Below are 25,543 nucleotides of genomic sequence, written 5' to 3' on the forward strand. Positions count from 1 at the left end.
CACTTGGGCCTGTGCCCGGGCTACACTTAGCACACAGTTAGTGATAAGCCAGTGAAAAAGATTTCTTTTTTTTTTTTTTTTTTGCAAACAGTGAGTTTCATGTCATTGACCCAAGAGAAATGGTGTTTAGTATATATAAAAACTATTTTCCCTTTTATTTTCATTTGCATAAGGACATAAGATGTTTGACAAACAAGAGGAGACCATTTACTGCATCAAGCCAGTTTGTTTAGCTGATAGCTAAACTGCCTCAGTATCTCATTCAGATACTTCTTAAAGATTCTGAAGATTTCTGATTCAGCTACATATCTCAGTAGTTTGTTCCAGAACCCCACAACTCTTTGTGTAGAGAAGTGCTTCCTGGCTTCAGTCTTAAATGCAACTCTTCTTAATTTCGACTGATATCCTCAAGTACATGATTCACCCTTAAGTTGAAAGAATTCTGCTGGATCTGCTTTATCAATGCCTTTGAGGACTTTGAAGACTTGGATTAGCTTCCACTTTGCCCCCCTTACGCTAGTGTCCTCTGCTTGAGACTAAATAGGTTTGATTCTCCACGTTTGTAGTAGTAGGACATGTCTTTAAGTCCTGAAATGTACCTGGTCACTCCCCACTGGACAGCTTTGAGTGCACTGCATGCAATATTACAGATTCTGTGCCTAACATCACTTGTTTTATATTTAACACTTTTTATGATATAACCTAACATTTTGTTTGTCTTTTTAATTGTTTCTGGACATTGCTTAGATGATGAAAACGTTGTGTCACCATAAACTATTAAATCCTTTTCAGAGTTTGCTTTCTGTAGGACAGTGTCTCCCATCTTACATTTATAATTGACATTCCTTTAGCCTACATGTAGCAATATTTCATACTGAGGTTAAGAATACAATTCCCATCAGGCACGATAACTTCTCTGAGACTCATGGGAGAACACCTAACAATGCACCGTTTAAAACTACGTTTAAACAGAAATATTGCAGCATTTTTTTCTTAATCGCTTTGGATGAGAAATAAATTTTAGCGAATCAATTTTGCGAAGCTACATGCCAAAGAAACTCATCTGTTTTGCTCATCACTACCTGTGATATTTTATGTTTTACATAACCTATAGAGCATGATTCAAGAACCTGACAAAGACAATGGAAGTGTGGTGCATGTTGGTCAAAGATGTAGATATGATTTTATTGTACTGTGTATAGGTGACAATAAATTTGAAGCTAACAGAGGACAACTTTTTTTATCAAAGCAAAGCCTTGTATTTAGCGCATGCTGAGCTGCTGTTGTTCAGAATACTGTAGAAAAAGAACGACTGGTGTTTTGTCCTGTAGCAGTCATTTTGAAGCACCCCACAAATACTCCCATGTGTTCCCCTACGGTTGGCACCTTCTGCAGTTCATGGTTAATATAAAGCATTCATTTATTTACCAGGCTCTTGGGTTTTTCATGTTTTCAGTTGGATTTCAATTATTTGTTATTGGACTTGTGACTGACTCAGGTTGGTACCTGTTTTTCAGCTGATGTTGTTGTGATAGGTGCTATCTTCTGCAACATGGATTTGTATTAACTGGATTAATTTACCCCAGTCTGAGTGTGCCCTGTGATAGACTAATATCCCTTCCAGGGATAGTTTGTGCTTTGCAAGACTGATATCCCTTCCAGGGGTGGTTTGTGCTTTGCACCTAATGCTGCCAATATAGGCACCAATCTGGATTAAGCAGTTTGTCATATTGGACAGATCGGTTAAAGGACTTGTCATATTTTGAAGACAAACAGGCTGATACTAACAAAAAATTAGATTCCTTTTAAATGAAATTCTGATCTACTGTGGCTTTTCTTGCTTTCCCAGAGATAACCAGCAGTGACCTAAATGACTTTACTAATCCTAAAGCCATTTCTCACATTTTAATTCATCACAGTGGGTTCAGAGGAAAGAATTTTATAAGTGAAATGAGGAAAAGTTGTCATGTGGCTGGGTCCGTCACTTTGGCTTAGCGGTCTGCAGTTAAGCCCTCACCCTGACAAGGTTCAGCATTTTTAGATGTACATCCCATCAAAGGTCCATTCACATCTATCTGTTTAGCCAGCAAGCTCCTCTTGATTATTGGGTTGACAGGTTACACACGTTTTATTTATGTAAAGCACTGACAGACTCATTTTAAAAAGTGCAGAAAAGGAGTCAATTCTTCACTACTGGAAATCAAACTCACTTGAGTGTGAAGTACATTTCGACTTAACTGAAGACAGTGATGTAGTTAGGGTTGGACGGAGTGGAAAGCTTGGCTTTATCTTTTAACACAAAATTTCTTTTTGCCAAAGGATTTTCTGCCAGAGAAAGAGGGTGCAGATCTACGATTACCACCAACACTTAAATCTCCACCTCGCTGTGAATAAGAATAGGAATTAATGAACTGCACTGGACTGAATGGCACTGTTAACAGTAAAACATTTCATATTACATGAATTATGTTACCTATTAAATTCCTGGAAAAGCTGAAGTGCTGTTGAATAACTCAACTTTCCCTGTTTTTTTTGTTTGTGCTGGTATTCTTATTTTGTTCCTATATCTCAAAGATAGATTATCAGGTTAGTTTAATTGCCAGCATTAAAATGGCCTGATGTGAGTGTGTGAGTGAACATTGCCCATTGTGGTCTGTCACACTGTCCAGAGCTGGTTCCTGCTTTGTGCCCAGTGCTGCACTAGGATTGGCACTTGATCTTACCCTGTTCAACCCTGTTGCATACTATGCAGAGAGATGCAGCCTCGCATATAATGTGCAGACCTGGGTTTTCAGGAACTAAATGTTATATATGTCCTGTATCTGTTGAAGCTTTTTTCTGAGGACTGTGGTTTTCCTCCCAAATCCCAATATGTGCATGTTAAGCTAATTGTACTTGATTAAGTAGATTTGAGATTGTTATGTCATTAACATAAATCTGTAATGTGCTGACAGGTACTACTGCAGGGACTGTTGTTCACATTCCTCCATGATCATTGTCTATATAAATTTCTACATTGCATGGATTTTTTATGAGTACTCTAGTTTCCTCTTGTACCCCAAAATGCATGTTAGGTTAGCTGGAAACTCTAATTTATTACAGTATGAATGAATGCTGGTGTATGGTCTGAATTTGCCGGTGTCCCATCCACAGTTGGTTTACTTTTTGTCAGATAGTCTAGGAATAATCTATGGTGTCCCTATGATCTTGAAATGTGCATAACGTAGATTGAGAAAGTGGGGGGTGATATGCGTAGGTGTAATATTCATTTTATATCTATGAGTCTTATCGGGATATGTTTCATCAGACTATGCAAACATTACTATATTTTCATGTAAAAACAGTGTTAACTGTAACAACAGGTGACTGTATCATGCAGTATGGCTAGTTGCTTGAACATGATTTTTAAAAATCGCACTTAAAGCAATTTAGATGCATAAAGATAAGCAACACAACAAGCACTATGGAAAGCAACTCTTCTATGCCCGCTTTGTCATAATATATTTTTCTTCTGTGAAGTGTGACCAATCAAGAATAATGAGCAGGATCCAACCAGGGAAGTGTCACATAATTAGCATGAACCAGCCAGAGTGTTATGGAGTCTGTGTTTTCAGAAATCTTCCTTTTCATCCATCCACACTGAAATACCACACCAGCATTTTCAAAAGTATCCCTTTCCAGAAGTATTTACTTTTGTGGCTGAAAACGGAAGTGTAATGTGGATGAAAGGCAAAAATGGAGATGAATGAAGTGTGGATGGGCCTTAGTTTGTTAAACAGATAATTGATCAAGATGATGGAAAGATTTTTTAAAACCTTATTCAAAACCTATCACTACAGTACTACTACTATGTGACTCACTAATATGTATGGCCCCTCACATGCCTGTATGCACTCCCCACAATGTCTGGGCCTGCTCCTGATGGGATGTTGAATGGTATCCTGGGTATCTTTTCCCAGGTCTTGATCAGGGCATCATTGAGCTCCAGGACAGTGTGTGACACTACTTGGCCGCATTGGATGTACTGATATGTAACGTCCCAGAGGTTCTCAATTGGATTCAGGTCTCGGGAACATGAGGACAAGTCAATGGAATCAATGTTTTAGTCATCCAGGAACTGCCTACACACTCATTATAGGCATTGAAGATAACCATCCAAAATAATCAGCTCACGAATTCAGACCTATGAATATACTTCAATCTTCACCCTGTCAAGTAAGCGAACCAGCCGCTGTGGTGCAATGTCAGAGGCTTTGCCTCAGGTGCTTATGTCCACAAGGGGAAGCAAAAGTGTGCACACCTGATGAGCCCAATTAGGGCGAAACATGTGTCATGTACTCTTTGTATTATTTGGCAGGTACTGCATCACATATATATTCTGTAAGCACCTAGGATTATTTGATTACTTATGCTGAAATATCTGAAATTAGCTACACTTCTAATGCCTCACTTTTTTATAATTTTATTTCTTAATTATGCGAGAGAATCATCATTTAGGAACCTCTGTGCACTGGATATGCTAGCCTTTACATCCCTCACTCTTTGTGTTTCTTGTTGCGTTTGTTCATTGGACATTGCAGCCCTCTTGTGGACGACAGACACTGAATGTTTTGCCATTTTATGTAGATAGAGATATTAAGACATTAAGAAACTTGTGACTGCCAGAAGGTGATATTATTTGCATTTGTAGTCTGACTTTATGGAAAACTTAGCTATACATATCGTAATTAACACATAGCTCAGCATTTCTCAACCTTTAAGTATTTGCGACCCGAGTTTTCATAACAGTTTTAATCGCGCCCCTCTAACATTTTTTTGAAAGGAGCCCACTAATACCAATTTGTTCTTTTTTAATTAATGATATATCATAGATGCATATTTTATTATACCTACTTAACTTTTATCGACATTTATCTAACTCTATATTTATTTTTCTAGTATCAGAATGTAGTTTAAGTTAATTTGTTTTGGTTTCAATAGATGTATTTTTCATATTTTTGATTCTTGTTTTCTTTTTTCACATCTTCGCACCCCCCTTTTTGTTACTTTGTGCCCCGCCCCACAGTTTTAGAACCACTGACTTAGCTATACATATCGTCGTCATTAACACTTAACTATACATATCGTAATTAACATCCACTTCTTAAGAAGGAAACATATTTGATTTATGAAAGGCTTATATGCCTTAAGGGATTGTATTGTAATCATCTGAGGTCAGGATGTAAACAGTGATGTTTTAGTTTTAAGAATTCTTATGCTTTTCCTAATTTGTAAAACTAGTTCATGATGGTATTGATCAAATATGAAAGCAAATAGCTTGTACATCATTGCACTTACTCTACCTGATCTCTGAGTTTTTTTACTTCATATATTATGCTTTCTCAAAATTACCCAATTGTAGACTGAATTTCAAAAACATTTATCTATTATTGATTTCATATTTCCTTTGAGATATATATGTTTTAATATCTCCATACTTTCCTAAGTGGATATAGATAGAATTTTCAGGAATCAAGCAAAGAGCACTGGCATGACTGAAAACTCAGTAGGAATGCTTATAATTTACATGTCTACTATTTTGTAGTATGTTGCTTTGACATAAACAAAGGTTTTTGAAATACAGTGTCTGCAACATTATTTGAGAATAAAAACCATGAAATACAGTATGCCTCACTTGGAGTTAAGCCAAGCTCTTCTGAAACCAAATTTATTTTTTCCTCAGCACTATTTATGTGAATCTCATACCTCAAAAAGTTTCATTATTCTGTCTACATACTTTTTTCTAAAACACATTTAGTATTCCTTGTGGTTTCATTGTGCGAAGATGCATCAAACTCAGGAGTTCCACATCACTGGTACTACCATTACATTAATGTCTAAATAGCACACTTATTATGTGAATGTTTAAATGAAATATCTACAACAGTTAAAAAAAGCAATATTTTGAAAATGTTTTCAATGTTTTTCTCATGTGAGATGACATGTCATCAGTCAATCTCAGCTTGATTTGAATACAGGACACAGTAAACCATTCACTGTCAGTAGGATTAGAATGAATGCGCTAACCACCACTGAAAGTTATCTGGCTGTGTATGAATAGTTTGCTCTTCAGCAAATTTTAATATCTGACCCAGTGCATTTATTAGGGGAAAATGTGCAACTTTACAAGTTAAATTCAGAACAAGTACAGTATTTGGAAGGTGGACATTTTACTGGTGGCTTCAGCATACAGTATGTTCTGTATAGCCCAAAAGTTTAATTGAAATTCAGCCCTGGAGACTTGGCTGGATATTTATATCCTGTCCAGTACATATATACCCACACATATGTATATGTATGCACATGCACAGATCTATTTATCTCTATTTTTCTCCAAAATGTATGATCTTTACATTTGTCTGAATAATTAAACATATTCTTGAAAGACACTGGCTCTGTATTGCTCCCTGCACCAAGTCTACCTGTATACGCCATATACCTGGGTTGTGAGCACTTCCTTGTATTGTTTCCTTTGTGTGACTTTGATCGGTGGAAGTTTTGTAACAGCTGAAACAAGAAAATTCATGAGGATGTCTTCGCAGTTGGCTGTCTGATCAACAAGGGTCCGCAATGTAGCAGGGAGGTAGTATGTGAAAAGATGATGGTAATACCTGGGAAGAGAGGAAGGAAAAAACAGAGAAACTAAATTGTCATAAATTCTGACACAAGAATTATTTGAGTAAAATGTATAGAGGATATTCTCCTTCAACATCAGAAATGATGTTTCTTAAAAAGGAATCATTAACTAAACAAGTTTGGCATGATGTAAAAAAAAACTCCTGCTCATTCCCTGGAGCAGTAGACAAACTTTGTTTAATTGTACAAACACACACATTGTAAAAACAGAAGTTCTTATAAACAATACAGTAAGAAAAATCCCAAACGTTTCATCATAAAAAAAACACTCATGATCTACAATCTTATAAATGACATTCCATGCATAACAATATGAAAGGTGTGAAACAGACACAACAGGCATAGATAGATAGATAGATAGATAGATAGATAGATAGATAGATAGATAGATAGATAGATAGATAGATAGATAGATAGATAGATAGATAGATAGATAGATAGATAGATAGATAGATAGATAGATAGATGAAGTCACACTATGAAGGCTGGTATATAAGATCCCTAGTACAGTTTTTTGACAAAGCCGGCTAATTTCTTAGATTAAAGTCTTCAGTGTTCATAATGGCAGTGCAGCATTGTTCTTAATGGCACTCTTTATTCTCTGCTCCACTACTACCTCCAGGAGGTCGAGAGTGCATTCCTTAACTTAGCCTTCCTTATTAATCAATTTGTTGATTCAGTTGTCCTCTCTTGAAGTGATGTTATCACCAGAGCATAGAAAATTGCACTGGCCATCACAGAGGCGTAGTGTATGTAGAAGATGTCACTACCCACATTAAAGTAATGCAGTCTCCTCAGAAAAAAGCGTCTGCTCTGCCCTTTCTTATATAGTTCCTCTGTATTATAAGACTAGTCAACCTGTCATTCATGGGCACCCCAAGTACTTGTAGCAGTGCATCACCTCCACTCCCACTCCTTGAATTGTGTCCAGACATAGAAGCAGAGAATTCTTTATGCACCAAGAAACTAAGTTCTCCACCTGACTCCTATACTCTGTCTAATCCTTGTTATCAGTACAGCTCATAAGCGCAGAATCATCAGAAAAGTTCTGCAAGTGACATGACTTGGTGTTATAATTATAGTCCAAGGTGTAGACAGTGCAGAGAAAAGAGGACAGGACTGTTCTTTGTGGTGCTCCAGTGTTGCTTGCATCCACATCAGAGCCACAGTCCTTAAGCTTCACAAACTGGTCTGCCTGACAAATAGTCCATTATCCAGGACACCATAGGCTCATCCACCTGCATATCTCTAAGCTTACCTCTTAACAGGGATATCTCTGATGGTACTTAAAGCATTGGAGAAATCAAAAAACGTAATCCTCCCAATGATGCCAGCTTTGTCTCAATTTGCTGATTATTGCCAGGACTTTGCAGGGTTTTCATTTCTACCCCTTGTTTAGTTTTCATTTTGCTGCTTAAGTACTTGATTTATATTTGTTGTTTTATTTTTCATGTACTCCTTTTCTCAATAGAGTAACTTATAATTGTAGTTTCATTAATTGATCATTTGTTACATTTGTGTTTTTTGTCTGATTATTCTATATTGTGATTGTTTCCTGTGTTCTTGCACCAAGAGGGCAAGATCCCCTAATAATGCAGATGTACTCCTTTTAGGGCAGCCAAGTGGGCACCTATAGTTAAGGCCTCCTCGAGCCCCAGTCTAATCATAGGGGGGTTGTCTTTAGCTAAACTTCTTTGTGTTAGTACTCATTTTGATGAGTTGTGGAAATATGTAATTTGTCTTTACTTGCTAACCTACAAATTTCTGTTCTGTTCGGAATTTTGTTTTTGGGAATGTTATTCTTCCTCTATTGTAATTGTTGTTAGGTTTATATATTCAAAGTAGCATTTTTCATTAAAGGAAATACTTTTTAGGAGCTTCCTCTTTTGCTTTCCTCAAAACATATTTAATCATTCTGCAATAGTTCTTCTCCTTCTCATTTGCAATTTTATAGTAAATGGAGTTTGTGCAATTCATTATTTGCATTCTATTTTCTTCACATCATTTTGTTATTTAACTGTTTTTTTAAGGTATTTCTGTATTCACTGAATGCCTTATTCTGCCCCATCATCAAGAGATGCAAGGCAAGCAGAAATGGTTATCCATCAGAGGACACAGTGACATGCACGCCTACAGGGAGGCAGCACGGACTTGCTAGTGCCAGGCAATCCCAGAGGACTGCTGGCAGAACAAATCAAACTCCCACAAAAGACAAGAACATGAGGCTCAAATGCAGTGAAGTGCCTCTTGTGCTGCACAAATCAATTTGTTGCCATCAATCTCTTCATACATTACCTGAATACACTAAGTCCATCACAATTCATTGGCAGCTGATCCAGCGGCACAGGGTGCAAAGCAGGAAACAGTTTCAGATGGAACTCCCATGTAGTACAAGACCCATTCACTTATAGTGGGCTGGTTTAAAGACACAAGTTAACCTAACTGCACACCTTTGAGATGTATACTTGGTGTACATGTAGACAAATTGTAAAAACATACATACAGTGTTCAGATTCAACACAGGCAGTTACAGATCTAGAATGTGGACCCAGTTAGCTATTATTGTGCACCTGTACATCACTTGTATAAATGCAACTAATGACTACACTTTTACTTAAAAAATGTAACTTGAACGACCAGATGTTTCTCCTTTTCTGGAGAGACAACATTTCTGACCCATGGTGGTGTCGTAGATGCTGAATTCAGACCTTAAAGTTCAGCCATCTGTCCAACCATTGTCAAGCCTGCTAATTCATTCCAGGAACACAGTAACTGGTGCCTGTTTTCTGTCATAGCCACACCGGGCACTAGGCAGCAACCAACTAAGGACAGAGAGTACACCTTACTAATCCTGTATGCTAGACTGTGGCATTGCAGACAAAACCACTGTACCTTTAGTCACAAAATTGTATGCTAATGAAATGGAAGGACCAACATTCATAAGGGATTGATGACTTCAGCAAGTAATAATTTCTTTTTATATTTTTGAGAAGATACATGTCTGTTAATTTTAGCTTCTGTTTACACCCCTGGCCCTGCAAACATTGCAAAACTTCTTTGGCATCTGCTGACAGCACTGCAACTGTTATAAACTTGTAAATAAGGAATGCACTTGTAATTTTAATATTTATGGATTTATTTTTGATCTTAGTTACCCTGAGAAAGACCAAAAAAGAGGAAACAGATTAGTGCACCATACCTTTGGGTGACACAGATCTAAATTTCAGGCAATGAAGAAATATGGCCAAGATGCATCACTGCCTTGAGTGCACCTTTAGGGTTGAACAGCTTATGTGATCTGAATTTGCTCTGTAAAATAATAATGTACTCCTTGTTCTTGCTGGTTTGCCATTTAAAGATTTCCCTTTGCTGTGTAAGTGTAAGGTGTTCAATATGTCCTTGTAGAACAAAAGGTGCTTGTTAACGTGTATCTCTTCCAGCTAATAGGTTTTCCCAAAAGCAGCCAGGAAGATACAACACGTTCCCAGTCCTCCTGCCTTCACTCTCTTATTTACTGTAACTACTTGTGTGTTTCCAAGTCCTTGACTTGTTTTTTTAAATCATCTTCTTCTTATTTCTTATCTATGTTCTCCACTCATTCTTATTAATAGTAATACAAAGCACAATTTTTCTCTTTGTTTACTCTTCCAGTCTTTGTGTCATTTTTGAATCATTATTTATTTCTGTGTTTTGACAGATAACAGTCCAATCATCAAGGTTACTAAAGGCTAAAGTAACAGCCATGCCTCTGACTAAACACAGACACTGCAGTCAGGCACACAGCAAAGGAAATCACTTTCTGAAGACCCTTGAATGCACTGGGTGTAGGAATATGCAGAGCAGAACAGATCTGCTTCCAGGTAGTCAGTCATTCAGTTAGCCACACTTTGCTAGTACATATTGTGGTGGATTGCCGGCTTCCTATTCCGGCCCTCACCCCCAGGCCGCCAGGAAGAGCTCTCCCAACAGCATGGACGTGCCTCGAGTTGCAGCAGGGCCTCATGGACTATGTAGTTTGTATACACAGCCCTGCTGGATACCTTGGGGACCACTGGGAGTCGCTGTCGGGAAGCCCGTGGACTTATGTGTGCCCTATAACCTGGAAGTACATCCTGGTCACGTGAGCAGGAGAGATGACGTGTTTCCAGGTTGAAGATAAGGACTGTTTACTCTGACCCGGAAGGAATAAGGAACTGTGGACTGTTGGGCAGGAACACCTCCGGGTCAGGCTGTATAAAGGACTCTGGGAAAGCCCAGTACACTGAGCTGAGCTGGGGAGGTAGGGTGGCTAAGTGTCTCAGCGAGGAGGAAAGAGTATTGTGATTAGTTTATTATATGAGTAGTGTGGAGTGGAAGGTGCTTGGTGCACTGTACTGTAGTACAATAAAAGAGTCTTGTACTATTACCTGGTGTTTGGAGTGGTACCTGAGGGTTCAAGAGGTGGACAAAAGCCTTAACTGCTACAATATTTAAATCATAGAAAAATATAGTAATAAAAATGTATTGTAAGTTACAGTGATATCTGTGATGGAAAAATCAGGGTCCATGGTTGATTCCTGCATTAAACCTGTTCTTAAAGAAACAGGATCCAGCCTCAAAAACCTTAAGTGCATAAGATTGTTATAATGAAATGTTATAATAATAATAACAACAATAATACCAACAACAAAAATAATAATAATACAGGCATCCCCAAATTATAAACCACCTCTGTACAAAAATTAGGTTATACAAAGAAAGGTAATTAATATCCTTTCAAACATCCAAATCATAATGAAACCAAGTTTTCAGTTATAATAATAATAATAATACATTTTATTTATATAGCACCTTTCCCATGCTCAAGGCACTTACAGAATATAATAAAGAACGGTAGAATATACAGTATATAGCATTGTACAAACCAGATACATAAATAAAGAAGATTAAGACAGTGAATTCTGAAAAAAAAACCAGACAACATAATTGATGGTCTCGCACACACACACATACAGGTTACATGAGCATCTTGACAGAGAAGTAAACTGAGAGAAGGGTAATAAAGTCAAGTAGAGCTAAAAAGCCTTCCTGAACAGATGATGAGTTGTTTTTTAAAAGAATTCATGGAGTCAGACGACCTGATTAATTTCGGCAGGTCATTCCAGAGTTTGGGCGCTATACAGCTGAAGGCCCTGTCACCCATGGAGTTTAGATTAGTGTGGGGTACAACAAGATTGCCAGAATCAGAGGACCTTAGTGGGCGGGCAGGCACATAGTGATGGAGAAGGTCACTGATGTAGTTTGGCGCGAGGTTATTTAAGGCTTTGTAGGTTATTAGTAGGATTTTATATTCGATTCTGTAAGACACAGGGAGCCAGTGAAGGCGGAGCAGGATGGGTGTGATGTGCTCACTGCTGCTGGTTTGAGTAAGGACTCTTGCAGCTGAGTTTTGAATAAGCTGGAGTTGTGATATAAGATTAGAAGGGGCACTTGCCAGTAGGGAATTACAATAGTCGATGCGGGATGTGATAAATGAAAACCAAGTCTGAACCAATTGTCAGACATACTCTGCTAACACTAACACCCGATCATCTTCATAGCCATTCCTGCAGCCTGAGGAATGATCCAGGCTAAATGTTTAAGGTGTGGCTGGTTCTTGGTAACATGAAATCACAGTCTCTATTTTTCTTGTAGGTTATTAAGGTTATTAAGATTCAGCTAACTTGTCATCTATGGTGCTCATGTGTCTTCTTTCTTTTTCTTTCAACATAATGGACAGTTCTAGAAAGGACTCCATCACCATCATATCCGCTCCTCCCTTAATTCAGTGGGGAATGATCCACCTCATGGAGCGCTGATTGCTCGCTCGGCCTCAAAGGCTATCAACTGTTCTGCTTCTTCTTTCTGAAATTGGCAGGCTCACTCACAGTCCTGTTGTTTGTCTTGCTTTCTTTTCCTTTTTTGTGCCTTGGTTTCATTTAAAAAACCTGTGGGATGAAGGTGCAGCAGTCATGGCACCAATGACCGAACAGGTCAGTTCACGCACATGCACATGTGGATTCAGAATTGCTCAGCTGTACATCTGCCTCTGGGGCCACTTCGCTTTGCTACCTACACCTCACCCAAAAGCGCAAGCGCATTATCTATTTATTTAAAATGCATGTGCCACAGACCCACTATCTCACAGGCTTCAAATAAGAGTGTGAAAAATATGGAAAAACCAAAGAGAGACTAAAAGGCCATTCCTTTGAACATGAAATTTTAAGTGATAAAACATAAAGCTTTATGTATGTAAAGAATAGAAAATGTCTTATTAGGATTTGTTTTGAGAACGTCTGTAATTATTAAAGTAGTTCTCTTAATTTTTGTGTATGTTTGCGTTATTTGAGAAAAACTGGAGTGATGTTTTGGGGTCAGACAACTCATGTTTTTTTTATCATTTAAGTTAATGGCAATTAATGTGTTCATGTAATGAAAGTTTACTTTACAAAGGTGTTTTCAGAAACAGATTAGCTTTGTAAAGGAAAGGACATCTGTTGTTATTATAATTATTATTCAGCTGACATATTACCAAAATCTCTGCTCTTCACAAAACTTTACTTGGCTAGCTGCGATTGAGGGAATATCCAGATTTCTACACTTTCCAATGATTGTGGGTCCATTCTTATTGGGCTTATGAGGTCTCTTAGAGTAGCAACTAAGGGGAACAACAAGCACTTTAGTTCTTAGCTTATTACTAACAGTGGCGAAAAAGGCACACAGAGTTCTTTTCATAAATTAGATCTGTTATTTTAGGAAACTGATACAGTACAGTAGTACAGTGTCTGATTTGCTATATCTATACCTTTTTTATTCTTCCTCAGCTAGTGTGGGCTATAGCCTTAATTGTCATGTTCTAGCAGACAAACACAAATATCACAGATTTCTAGCTCACTAAATGTTTTTCATGAATGACAGATGTAAAAGAGTAAACCAAAAAAAGTTAGAAGCAGGCATGAGCCAAAACCAGTGGAAAAATGTAAACAGGAAATTATCAGACTTTTACAATTCCAAATTGGACAGTGCTGCAGATAAACAGACAACATGGCACCAAGCAATATGACATAACATAACAAAAAAAAATAACTATAAAAACAGATTATGATATTACATTTTTCTTGGAATTCCTGTTCAGTTCAGAGCCAGAGGTCCCTAATGCTAATCAATACTACTATCTTAATTCATCAGTATTTTTATTTGTTTTGATTTAGTTTTTCTAATAAAAAGACAAGCTGAGTTTTAGAAGTTCTCTGTGGCCAAGTCAGAGCTCTTAAAAACATTGTCTACTTATGCACAAAATAATATCCATGACATCACATGCCAGCTGGTGTTTAATGAACATAGCAATAACAATAAGGACACATCTGTTTAGACTTCAGGCTTACAACAGATGAAGGAGATTCTGTTTAATAGCGTTAATGTGACAGACATAAACAAGATACATTCACTTGTACTAATAGATGAAAAAACATACTGGACCTAATTTGTTAATGATATCTAAGATCTGCATAATTTTTCCCTACTTTACCTGTGGTAAAAGGCCGCTCCAGTCAAAACAATAGAGAACTCATTGGTCCATTTGGAAGTGTAACCCCAGGCTTGCTTGCTGTTGTCCCAAAAATGACTACGAGGTGGGTACCCAACAATTCGGTCTGGGAAGCTGCGCCACACTACAAATGCAAAATTGACCTAACAGAGAGGACAATAAGAGAAAGTCTTTAGTGTGAGTGTGTTTTTCGATTCATGTTGTGAGAATTATTTGGATTAATTCAGTTTATTGTTATATGGTGCTGTTCACTAAAGACAAGTTCAGATCTTCAGATATATAAAACAACAGAAATATGCTTATGCATAACTATACGACACCTACATACAGTATATAGCAAATGTTTAATATTTACAGTAATTGTTGAATCCTTAGACGTTACTTAAAACATAATTAAAATTATGTCAGAAGAAATTAAAGCTAACAAACGGAGGAGAGGAGTACAATAAACTCTAACAGGTCTGAGGTCACAAAGACTTATCCTCCTAAATTATATTTGTAACTTTCATGAACAAATTTTGGAAATATTCTCCTTTTTTAGTCATCAATTGCAATATGTTTTTATGTATTATAATTATTAGTATTCACATGATATTTGTTATCACTGCACCTTTTTCTGTTTTTTTAAGATCATCATTTTGTGATTGTTTTTCTGTGGTCACACCCATATCATTAAAAGTGAGGATATCATCATAAAAATATATAAATGGGAGGGGGTGTATATTACTTGATATCACAGCCTTTGGATTAACTAAAAATAAATGAAATAAACTTCATAAATGGATCTGCAGTTAGAGAAAGGAAGTTCTAATTATGTTTTGGACATTTTTGCCAATGTTCCTTCAGCCTCAGTTTAGGTTTTCTTCTCTTGTGTATCTCCTGCTTTTGATCTTCAATGTCTGGTCTTTACTAAAACTCTCGTGTCTTTGATGACGCATTTTGCACTAGGTCATTAGATCCACTAGACATACCTTTCAATTATGTTCACGTTTAACTACATATGCTGTTTGTTATTTAACATTAGTCATCATATGAGCAGGCAGAATTGATTATGGGAACACTGGGAATACAGAAGGATACTATCCTGCTTGATGAGCCTGATGGACTAAATGACATTCTCTTGTTTTTCAAATGACTTATGCTTTTAAGATGTATAATCCTCAGTTACATTCTGAAGGTATGTTTGAGATTTAGTAAAGTGCCAGTAGATTTATAGAGTAATAGATGACATTAAATGGAGATGAATGCTCTTCCATTAAATTTTATAAACATCATATAAATGGACATGGGGGCCGATAAATCAAGCATTTTCTTACATTTAAATGAATTGAAAACCTTTGGATTTAATCATTCTTTCACTGACTTATATGAAGTGTGAAAGTTCATAGAACAGCAAACAGACCAATAGAAACACAAGTGGGAACCAATGATCTATTAGTAAAGATGAATCTTTATAAGACTTTTAAAGGAAAATAAAAACCAGGCCCACAGAATTTTACATGTAACATTTGACATTTAAACCTTTGCACACAGAATTGCAGAAATCTGTGTGACGAGTTGCTTCTCTGACTGCTTTTTATTGTGTCCCCTCATGAATACACATGACCCTTATCTTTCTTTCCACTCTAGTAATTCAGGCTTGACAGACTTATTGAGTTTTTATTTTATTGTTCACAATTCATTGTCTACTTTGGTGAATCTTGCTAATTTTACTTACATGTCTATAAGTCAGAGGCAGCAGAGAACAAGAGCCATGTCCCTTATGAGGCATAGTATCCTGTCAATTGTGAACAATCCCAGTTTAGACTGAAATCTTGCTTAGTGGTGTGACTTGAAGTAGTTTTTTTTTTTTTACCTATTTATAGTTACAAAGGGTCAACCTTATTGATTTAATTTAAATGATGTATCCTAGCCTGCTGTATATAGAGTATTAATTAGTTAATCTTTCTTTGTGTATAGGGTGGCCAAATGTGCATTGTTTCCAAAATTAGATATACCAAATTTATTCCTAAAAATCTTAATTATCAGTACATAGTTCCCTTTGTTAATTATTAAGTAAAATAAGTTTTGAGAAAGTTATTTTTAGTGAACATATTGCTGTCTTTAATTAAATGAATGCATCAGTTGGGACCACCACATTACTAGACATGATATATAAATAGGGATGAATAATCATTTTTCTTCTTCCCACTATGCATAAATCGGCTTTTGATTTTCCATAGCGGTAGTTAGTTTTTCTGTCAAGCAGCTCCTAGCATTAGCTTTATCATCTTAGTTTTGATTTTATTCTGACTGCTGCTCTCAAGTAAGATCATGCCCCTTGGTTCCTGAGTACCTGTTTCAGTTTAACCTCATGGTTTTGACCCTTGCCGGTCTCAGATTAAGTCTCAGTTTTCATTTATCATTCTTGGGCACATCAGCGTGTCGTTAACAGTGAAAAAAGCAGTCCTGAGATAAAGAGGAACTAACTGAGCTAATCCATCTTGAAAAAAAACATTTTTAAACCCTGCTTTCTCAAATTATATAACAGATGTCTATGATGCTGGCAGCAGTATTGACTACAGGTTTTGGCACAAAATGTTCAAGTTTGTGGTTACTAATTTGCCTCCTATGTGGTGATTTGCTTGCTTTTCCTGTTTTTACCGATGGTTTACCATATCAGCATTACCTAATAACATGGCCTATATGCTAATGGATGTTTTCTGGAATGTTCTGATGCCGCAAGTGTAGTAGACAGACTTTACCTTAAATAATCAAATGCCCCCCTCAACATTCTGAAATTGTCAAATCCCTCTTTTGCATTAAACCCATCAACATCTTGTTTCAACTGGTCCAGGCTCCTCTCTCATTCCCACAGGTTTCTATGCTCAGATCCAGCAGTGATGATTCTACTCTTAGCATCTTTGAGCCACCCTACACTGTCCACATGCAAATCAGTATGTAGCTGGTATTCATGGTTATCTGTTAAGTCACATCTGTTTGATGAATTCATTTTTTTATTAATTTTGCTGATTCAGAATAGATATCCGTACACAGCATGTCAGATTTGAATTGTTTGCAAGATGAATTTGAAAAGTCAAACAAAAAAATCACAAATGAGTCAAATATTAGTATTGAGTCATCGTTAACTATAGTCTGAATATGGCCTTAATAACCTGTAGGAACATTCAGACTCAAATGCAGCTGGTATGGGCTTTGCGATTCATTTTTACCATTTCAATTTTTTCTAGTATTGCTCCATGATTGGGAGGCATCCCAACTTTACAGTTAGAGGGGCAGCTGTCCGTAGATGGCGGCTATGCACTTGATTGACACAAATTATGTCATTTTTCAGATGTTACATGGAATTGCCATGAATAATCAGAGTATCATAATAGTATTTACTAATATTAGACAAACTGTACTAGTTATGATGTGGCACATATCAGTATTGTTAAGGATTTTGGGGTAATTCCAATTTTACGATTATATTTTCCTCAATTGTAAGTGCTTTGGTTGATCAAAAATAATGAAGTGATAGTCTTGTACTTTCAACATTTAAAAACAAATTGAAGACGAACTCTTTCTTTTGGCCTTTAAACAAAGAGCAGCTTTGTTTTCTCAATTACTGTATTTCTGCTTTTCTTCTTCCCCTAAGGCTCCCTATGGCCTTAACAGATCTAAAGTTCAGTCAAGTTTAACTTTTGCTGGATGGAGTCCCACTACATCTTACTTATTCTTAAGTCCCATTGTTGTATCTTATATGAAAAGCATTTGGTCATAGTATTCACTTTGGAGGGTGCTATAGTCGGTAAGGTTAATTCTCTTACCTCACTGGTTAGAAGCACCGTATCTTCATCAAGGCTCAGAACAGCATCAGTGGATATAATATTGTAGGGCAGAAAACGACTACTTCTCTTTAAAGGGGCAAAGATTTTGAAAAACACAAAAAAAGAGAAACAGAAACAGAGAGAGATGGTTAATAGCTAATGCCTTGGTTGCACTTCAACAAGAGATCAATAGCATACTTACATTTTGAAAAACAAAAACATATTTAAGGCTTCATCATAATTAGTTCTTCTCAGTGTCTGACAGCATCCTGACTTGACTTGCTGAAATAATTAACCTGCAAGCAAAACTGTTCATTTTTTCTTTCCACTTCCAGATTATATTGAGCTGAGCACAACTCTGCCAACACACTTTGTCAACTTCAATTGAAAATTGGCCTTGCTAAAGGAAGTCTGTTTTTATTGATCCTACATATAACTTGTAAATACAGCTGTTAGCCTGTATTAGAGATGAGATTCTTAAGATGTTATTATTGCGCACTATTACCACACTAAGAACAGTTTGCCAGAAACTCTGCCAAAAGAATAGCCGAGTAGGTTTATTCTTAGAAGGATTACAAGCAGCTGCCAGCTGCCTAGCCTGTCCTATTATTTATTTCCATTTTTATGGTGGTTTAAATCAAATTGCAGCACTGCAGGTTTTAAGATGTCTACACATAAAACAAACAGTCCAACCTTGCGTTTCCCTTCAATGATGGTCAGGGGCACAGGAGTCTGCGGCCACTTACTCCGAGGTGGGGCTGCTTTTTCACAGTTCCACAAAATGATTATCTGTAAGGGGTACACCAAGATAAATTTATGTTTGAAAGAGAGCTCTAAAAAGACAAAAACCTTACCACTTATTTCTGCTTTTTATTTCAATAAAACATAGTAATTAGCACTTTGTACAATAAAGCTAAAACAGTAAAAAATAAATCACCAAATTAAAGGGAATAACTACATTTCACCTCTATTTGTCAATTTAAACGCATCTCTTTTGACAATGTTATGACAGTTCATGAATTCAAGATAGACAAGTTTATTTTTTATAGTCCTATGTAGGACATTTGTAATGACATTTTATTACTTTGGGTGGCACATTGATTGGTACTGCTCACAGCTCCAGTATCTAGAATTGATATCTAGCCTTATTACCACCTTTGCAGCTCTTCAGATGTGTTTCATGTAGTAGTGGCATTTTTGTTCAAGGTCTCCAGTATTCCTTCTCGTTCTGCGAGATGTCCATGTACAAATTTGCATTTCTTAACTGGAGTCATTGAACTGGCCTGGTATAACTAAGTGTGGGCATGTGTCTAAGTGAATGTTCTTTCTGATCGCTGGACACCCGATCCATTGGTTCCTACCTTCCACTTCAATTCATTTTACAATCGTTTTTGCACTTCCTTAAAGCCTTGTTCACACTTCTATATTCACTTGTGTTCTTTTCCGCATGAGTAATTATGTAATCTGTTACACACCACCAAAGTCAGTTCTGTTTAGGTCTCATCAATATTGAGTAGTGCAGTGTGCGTTTTAAAAGTATGACATGCAGCATATTTTGCAAATGCAAACACCCCATTGTGAACATTACTATATTTTCTACAGAGGAGAGTCGCACTGCACAGGAAACCAAAAAACCCAACCACCATTACCCACCAGCCACTTAATTGTTTTTCTGTGTTCCTGCAGCATCTTTTCTATCTTCAATGCATCTTTGGGATTGAGATCACTAAGATTTTTATCATAATTGACAAAGTGGGGATCACACTACCAGAACACTTCTGGAGGCTCAACAAAATGTCTACACATGACAGGAAATAAGTTTATATATATAAATATATATATATATATATATATATATATATATATATATATATATATATATATACAGTGGTGTGAAAAACTATTTGCCCCCTTCCTGATTTCTTATTCTTTTGCATGTTTGTCACACAAAATGTTTCTGATCATCAAACACATTTAACCATTAGTCAAATATAACACAAGTAAACACAAAATGCAGTTTTTAAATGATGGTGTTTATTATTTAGGGAGAAAAAAAATCCAAACCTACATGGCCCTGTGTGAAAAAGTAATTGCCCCCTTGTTAAAAAATAACCTAACTGTGGTGTATCACACCTGAGTTCAATTTCCGTAGCCACCCCCAGGCCTGATTACTGCCACACCTGTTTCAATCAAGAAATCACTTAAATAGGAGCTGCCTGACACAGAGAAGTAGACCAAAAGCACCTCAAAAGCTAGACATCATGCCAAGATCCAAAGAAATTCAGGAACAAATGAGAACAGAAGTAATTGAGATCTATCAGTCTGGTAAAGGTTATAAAGCCATTTCTAAAGCTTTGGGACTCCAGCGAACCACAGTGAGAGCCATTATCCACAAATGGCAAAAACATGGAACAGTGGTGAACCTTCCCAGGAGTGGCCGGCCGACCAAAATTACTCCAAGAGCGCAGAGACGACTCATCCGAGAGGTCACAAAAGACCCTAGGACAACGTCTAAAGAACTGCAGGCCTCACTTGCCTCAATTAAGGTCAGTGTTCACGACTCCACCATAAGAAAGAGACTGGGCAAAAACGGCCTGCATGGCAGATTTCCAAGACGCAAACCACTGTTAAGCAAAAAGAACATTAGGGCTCGTCTCAATTTTGCTAAGAAACATCTCAATGATTGCCAAGACTTTTGGGAAAATACCTTGTGGACTGATGAGTCAAAAGTTGAACTTTTTGGAAGGCAAATGTCCCGTTACATCTGGCGTAAAAGGAACACAGCATTTCAGAAAAAGAACATCATACCAACAGTAAAATATGGTGGTGGTAGTGTGATGGTCTGGGGTTGTTTTGCTGCTTCAGGACCTGGAAGGCTTGCTGTGATAGATGGAACCATGAATTCTACTGTCTACCAAAAAATCCTGAAGGAGAATGTCCGGCCATCTGTTCGTCAACTCAAGCTGAAGCGATCTTGGGTGCTGCAACAGGACAATGACCCAAAACACACCAGCAAATCCACCTCTGAATGGCTGAAGAAAAACAAAATGAAGACTTTGGAGTGGCCTAGTCAAAGTCCTGACCTGAATCCAATTGAGATGCTATGGCATGACCTTAAAAAGGCGGTTCATGCTAGAAAACCCTCAAATAAAGCTGAATTACAACAATTTTGCAAAGATGAGTGGGCCAAAATTCCTCCAGAGCGCTGTAAAAGACTCATTGCAAGTTATCGCAAACGCTTGATTGCAGTTATTGCTGCTAAGGGTGGCCCAACCAGTTATTAGGTTCAGGGGGCAATTACTTTTTCACACAGGGCCATGTAGGTTTGGATTTTTTTTTTCCCTAAATAATAAAAACCACCATTTACAAACTGCATTTTGTGTTTACTTGTGTTATATTTGACTAATGGTTACATGTGTTTGATGATCAGAAACATTTTGTGTGACAAACATGCAAAAGAATAAGAAATCAGGAAGGGGGCAAATAGTTTTTCACACCACTGTGTATATATGTATATATATATATATGTATATATGTATATATATATATATATATATATATATACCTGCGGTGGGTTGGCACCCTGCCCAGGATTGGTTCCTGCCTTGTGCCCTGTGTTGGCTGGGATTGACTCCAGCAGACCCCCGTGACCCTGTGTTCGGATTCAGCGGGTTGGAAAATGGATGGATGGATGGATATATATATATATATATATAATATATATTCATTGCATTCATAGTCTGAGTCTCAATGACCTGAATTGTATGAGTGGCTACCTACAAGGTAACGCTTGTCGTTGGTCTGCAATGAATGTAATTACTTCGGACCTACAGGCTGTCAAATAAACGAACCACATGCAGTGGTGCAGCAAAAAGGGACTTCGTCTCTGACACTGACGTCCGATTTTCGATTCCCCGAGAGGGGAGCAATAGTGTGTGTATGCCTGATGAGCCCAAATAAGGGCGAAACACGTGTTGTGTTCTCTTTGCATTATTTGACAGTAAACTATGCTATATATATATATATATATATATATATATATATATATATATATATATATATATATTTTAGAGATCTTTATTTAAGTACTTAGCACTGTGCACAGTTTTGGTCTTCAGTCTACAAAATACGCTAGAAAAAGTCCAAAGAAGAGCAACTAGATTGATTTCAGGACTGCAGAGGATGAGTTATGAGGAAAGCTTAAAAGAGCTCAGCCTTTTCAATTGAAGCAAAAGAAGATTAAGAGGAGACATGATTGAGGTGTTTAAAATTATGAAGGGAATTACTGTAGTTCACTGGACCGAGACTTCTACTTTAGAAGACTATGGGGACACAGTTGGAAACTTGTTAAGGGTAAATTTCACACAAACATTAGGAGGTTTTATCCTCATACAGAAATCCATAGACACATGGAATATGTGAATAAGTAGTGTGGTAGACAGCGGGAATTTAAAGACCTTCAAAACTCAACTTCAGGTTATTTTGGAAGAATTAAGTGGATAGGATTGGTTAAATGGTCTGTTCTCATTTATATTATTCTAATGTACTAAATGGCAGGCAGATGCATTTGGAGTTAATGCATGTAAATGCTTGCAGACAGGAGGAAACACCATCTATCTTTTGTCAATTGCAAAATTTTGCCAGAAGCATAACAGTTTGTTTTGCAAGTCATTAACAAAGCAAAATACAGATTTTCACTGTGGATTCTGTTTTGCGCAAATCATTTCACTCATCACTACCAGTGACCAATCCAGTTTGGCACACCTTTGCTGTTAATTTGAAAAATGTATATGTGGATTTTATAGGATCCTCCTTATTCTTCCCTAAATTAGTGTTACCACATAAGCAGGACAGTGATACAGCAGTTACTGCTGTCTAGGGCAGGGGTGGACAATGTCGATCATGGAGAGCCTCAGTGGCTGTAGGCTTTTGTTCCAACCCAGCTTCTTAATAAGAAGTCAACTATTGTTAATGAAGCACATATTACTCATTTTGACATTTTGATGCTTCATTTTAGTGGTCTCACTTGTTAAGGTTCCCCACCCTTAATTGCTTATTTCTATCTTAAACAGCTGCGTTCCATGTTTTTAATGGCTCCTTTTTACCAATAAGATGCAAATGACAAAGGAGCCAGCAATTCTCCATCTAACTTGTTTCCATTTACACCTGTGTGGATTCATCATGCACTATTTGGTAAATAAAACATGTAAGAGAAAAATATGACAGACTGGAAATTATCCACTTTAAACTTCAAGTCATTTGGATGATATCCTTGGAAAGAAAAAAATCTATGATATATGAACCTAACACTGCAGGCTAATAAACCATAATATTAAATAAGGTCTGAGACTGGCAATCATTTGTTTCTAATTAGACAGCTAGGTTAGAACGAAAACCTGCAGCCACTGCGGCTCTCCAGGACTGACATTAGCCAGCCCATGGTCTTGGGTCACCGGACGGCCCTGTTTTTATGCATTGTGTCCCTGTTAAAAATTGGAATATAACTAAATGTCCCATTCTTCACAAGATGGTCATTTAATCAACCCACATGAAACTCACATGCATAAAGTTTGATTTAATACATTGAAACTGTACTATTTCATAAAAAGCTATAAATCATCATTGATTTATACCTGATTAATAAGTTGTGTCCCATTATGTGATTATGAATATGTGGACAGCCTACTATTGTCCATAGCTGCATGAAATGAATCGTGGCGTGGTCACTGTCCCATTCGCTGTGTCTTGGTGGGTTTTTCTTTGTGTGCTGTAATCCCTCCCCAAATATCAGTGATGTGTAGGGTTAGGTTCATTGCACACATAAATTGACCAAGTATGAAAGAGCGTGAGTGGGCATCCACCTTGACGAACTTGCACCCTCAACCCAAGTTGTTTGCTGTCTTGAAACCAGTATTACTAGGACAGGCTTCAACCCCCACGAATCTGAGTTAAGCAAAACGAGTTTAGGAAATGGATGATATTTGTTTACAGGTTGCCAAGAGATTAGTACTGCTGTGTCACAGGTCCAAAGACCTGATTGTGATTCATAGACCTGTTACTGCCTGTGAAGTTATTTTCTTCCCACATCTTAAGACATAAGCGAAGATGTCAGGTAATCCGGTGTCTTTAAATTAGTATAATGTAAGCATGTGAACATGCCATGCTCTGACATCTAATCTGGATTTGTACCATAAATTCTGTTCCATCTCCATAATGAAAAAACTGGGTTCAGATAATGGATAGGTTTGAAAGAGGAGGACTTGTTCCATCCATCCATCCATTTTCCAACCCGCTGAATCCGAACACAGGGTCACGGGGGTCTGCTGGAGCCAATCCCAGCCAACACAGGGCACAAGGCAGGGAACCAATCCTGGGCAGGCTGCCAAGCCACCGCAGGACACACACAAACGCACCCACTCACCAAGCACACACTAGGGCCAATTTAGAATCGCCAATCCACCTAACCTGCATGTCTTTGGACTGTGGGAGGAAACCGGAGCGCCCGGAGGAAACCCACGCAGACACGGGGAGAACATGCAAACTCCACGCAGGGAGGACCCGGGAAGTGAACCCAGGTCTCCCAACTGCGAGGCAGCAGCGCTACCCACTGCGCCACCGTGCTGCCCAGGACTTGTTCCTGTGATCCTAAAATATGTTAAATTGGGTTGAAAATGGTTGGATGAGTTTTCATTACCTAATGTTTATAACTGCATTCTTATCGTATAGTTGTGGCAAAGAATATCCACAGTCAAGAAATGATACCAAGTAAGTGTTTAAAAATGAACAATGCCTTTCTAAACATTATATTAATAAATGATGCAGTTGCACTCACCAACTAAATATTAGTTATTCATATTTTAATTTATTATAAATGTTTATGAAATACAGGAAATTAAAATGCTATCAAGTAAATACATAATTACATCTATCCATCCATCCATTTTCCAACCCGCTGAATCCGAACACAGGGTCACGGGGGTCTGCTGAAGCCAATCCCAGCCAACACAGGACACAAGGCAGGAAACAAACCCAGGGCAGGGTGCCAACCCACCGCAGGGCGCACACACACACACACACCCCGACACACCAAGCACACACACTAGGGACAATTTAGAATCACCAATGCACTCAACATGCATGTCTTTGGACTGTGGGAGGAAACCGGAGTACCCGGAGAAAACCCACGCAGACACGGGGAGAACATGCTAACTCCATGCTGGGAGGACCCGCTAACTGCCAGGAAGCAGCGCTACCCACTATGCCACCATGCCGCCCCATAATTTCATCTTTCCTGGCATTTTTCTTCTTTGTGCTGTAAAAAGCAACCATTTTCTTCACCCATTTCAGAAATGCTGACGATCTGGAGCCAACTCGCCCCAGATGCTTGTAGTAAGAAGGTTATTAGTACAAATGTGATTTGTGAAATTTATTTCAAAGATTTGTAATTCAGCTGAGACAGAGAGATTGCCAGAGAGATGGCCAGCTGTAAGTCAGG

General features: G+C 37.7%; 1 protein-coding gene across 2 annotated transcripts in view; it reads right to left on the reverse strand.

Annotated features, from left to right (window-relative positions):
- LOC114665310 (exostosin-1c-like) overlaps positions 1-25,543 on the reverse strand; it is a 547,907-nt gene that overhangs the window by 7,364 nt on the left and 515,000 nt on the right. For both annotated transcript variants that reach the window (XM_051919090.1, XM_028819793.2), the window contains exons 8-11: positions 18,742-18,837; positions 18,049-18,135; positions 14,222-14,382; positions 6,479-6,650 (exon numbers count right to left, since the gene is read on the reverse strand). In XM_051919090.1, coding sequence (XP_051775050.1) covers positions 6,479-6,650; positions 14,222-14,382; positions 18,049-18,135; positions 18,742-18,837 — 516 coding nt within the window. The remainder of the gene's footprint in view (positions 1-6,478; positions 6,651-14,221; positions 14,383-18,048; positions 18,136-18,741; positions 18,838-25,543) is intronic.

This window comes from Erpetoichthys calabaricus, chromosome 14 (genome assembly GCF_900747795.2).
Source record: "Erpetoichthys calabaricus chromosome 14, fErpCal1.3, whole genome shotgun sequence".
NCBI lineage: Eukaryota > Metazoa > Chordata > Cladistia > Polypteriformes > Polypteridae > Erpetoichthys > Erpetoichthys calabaricus.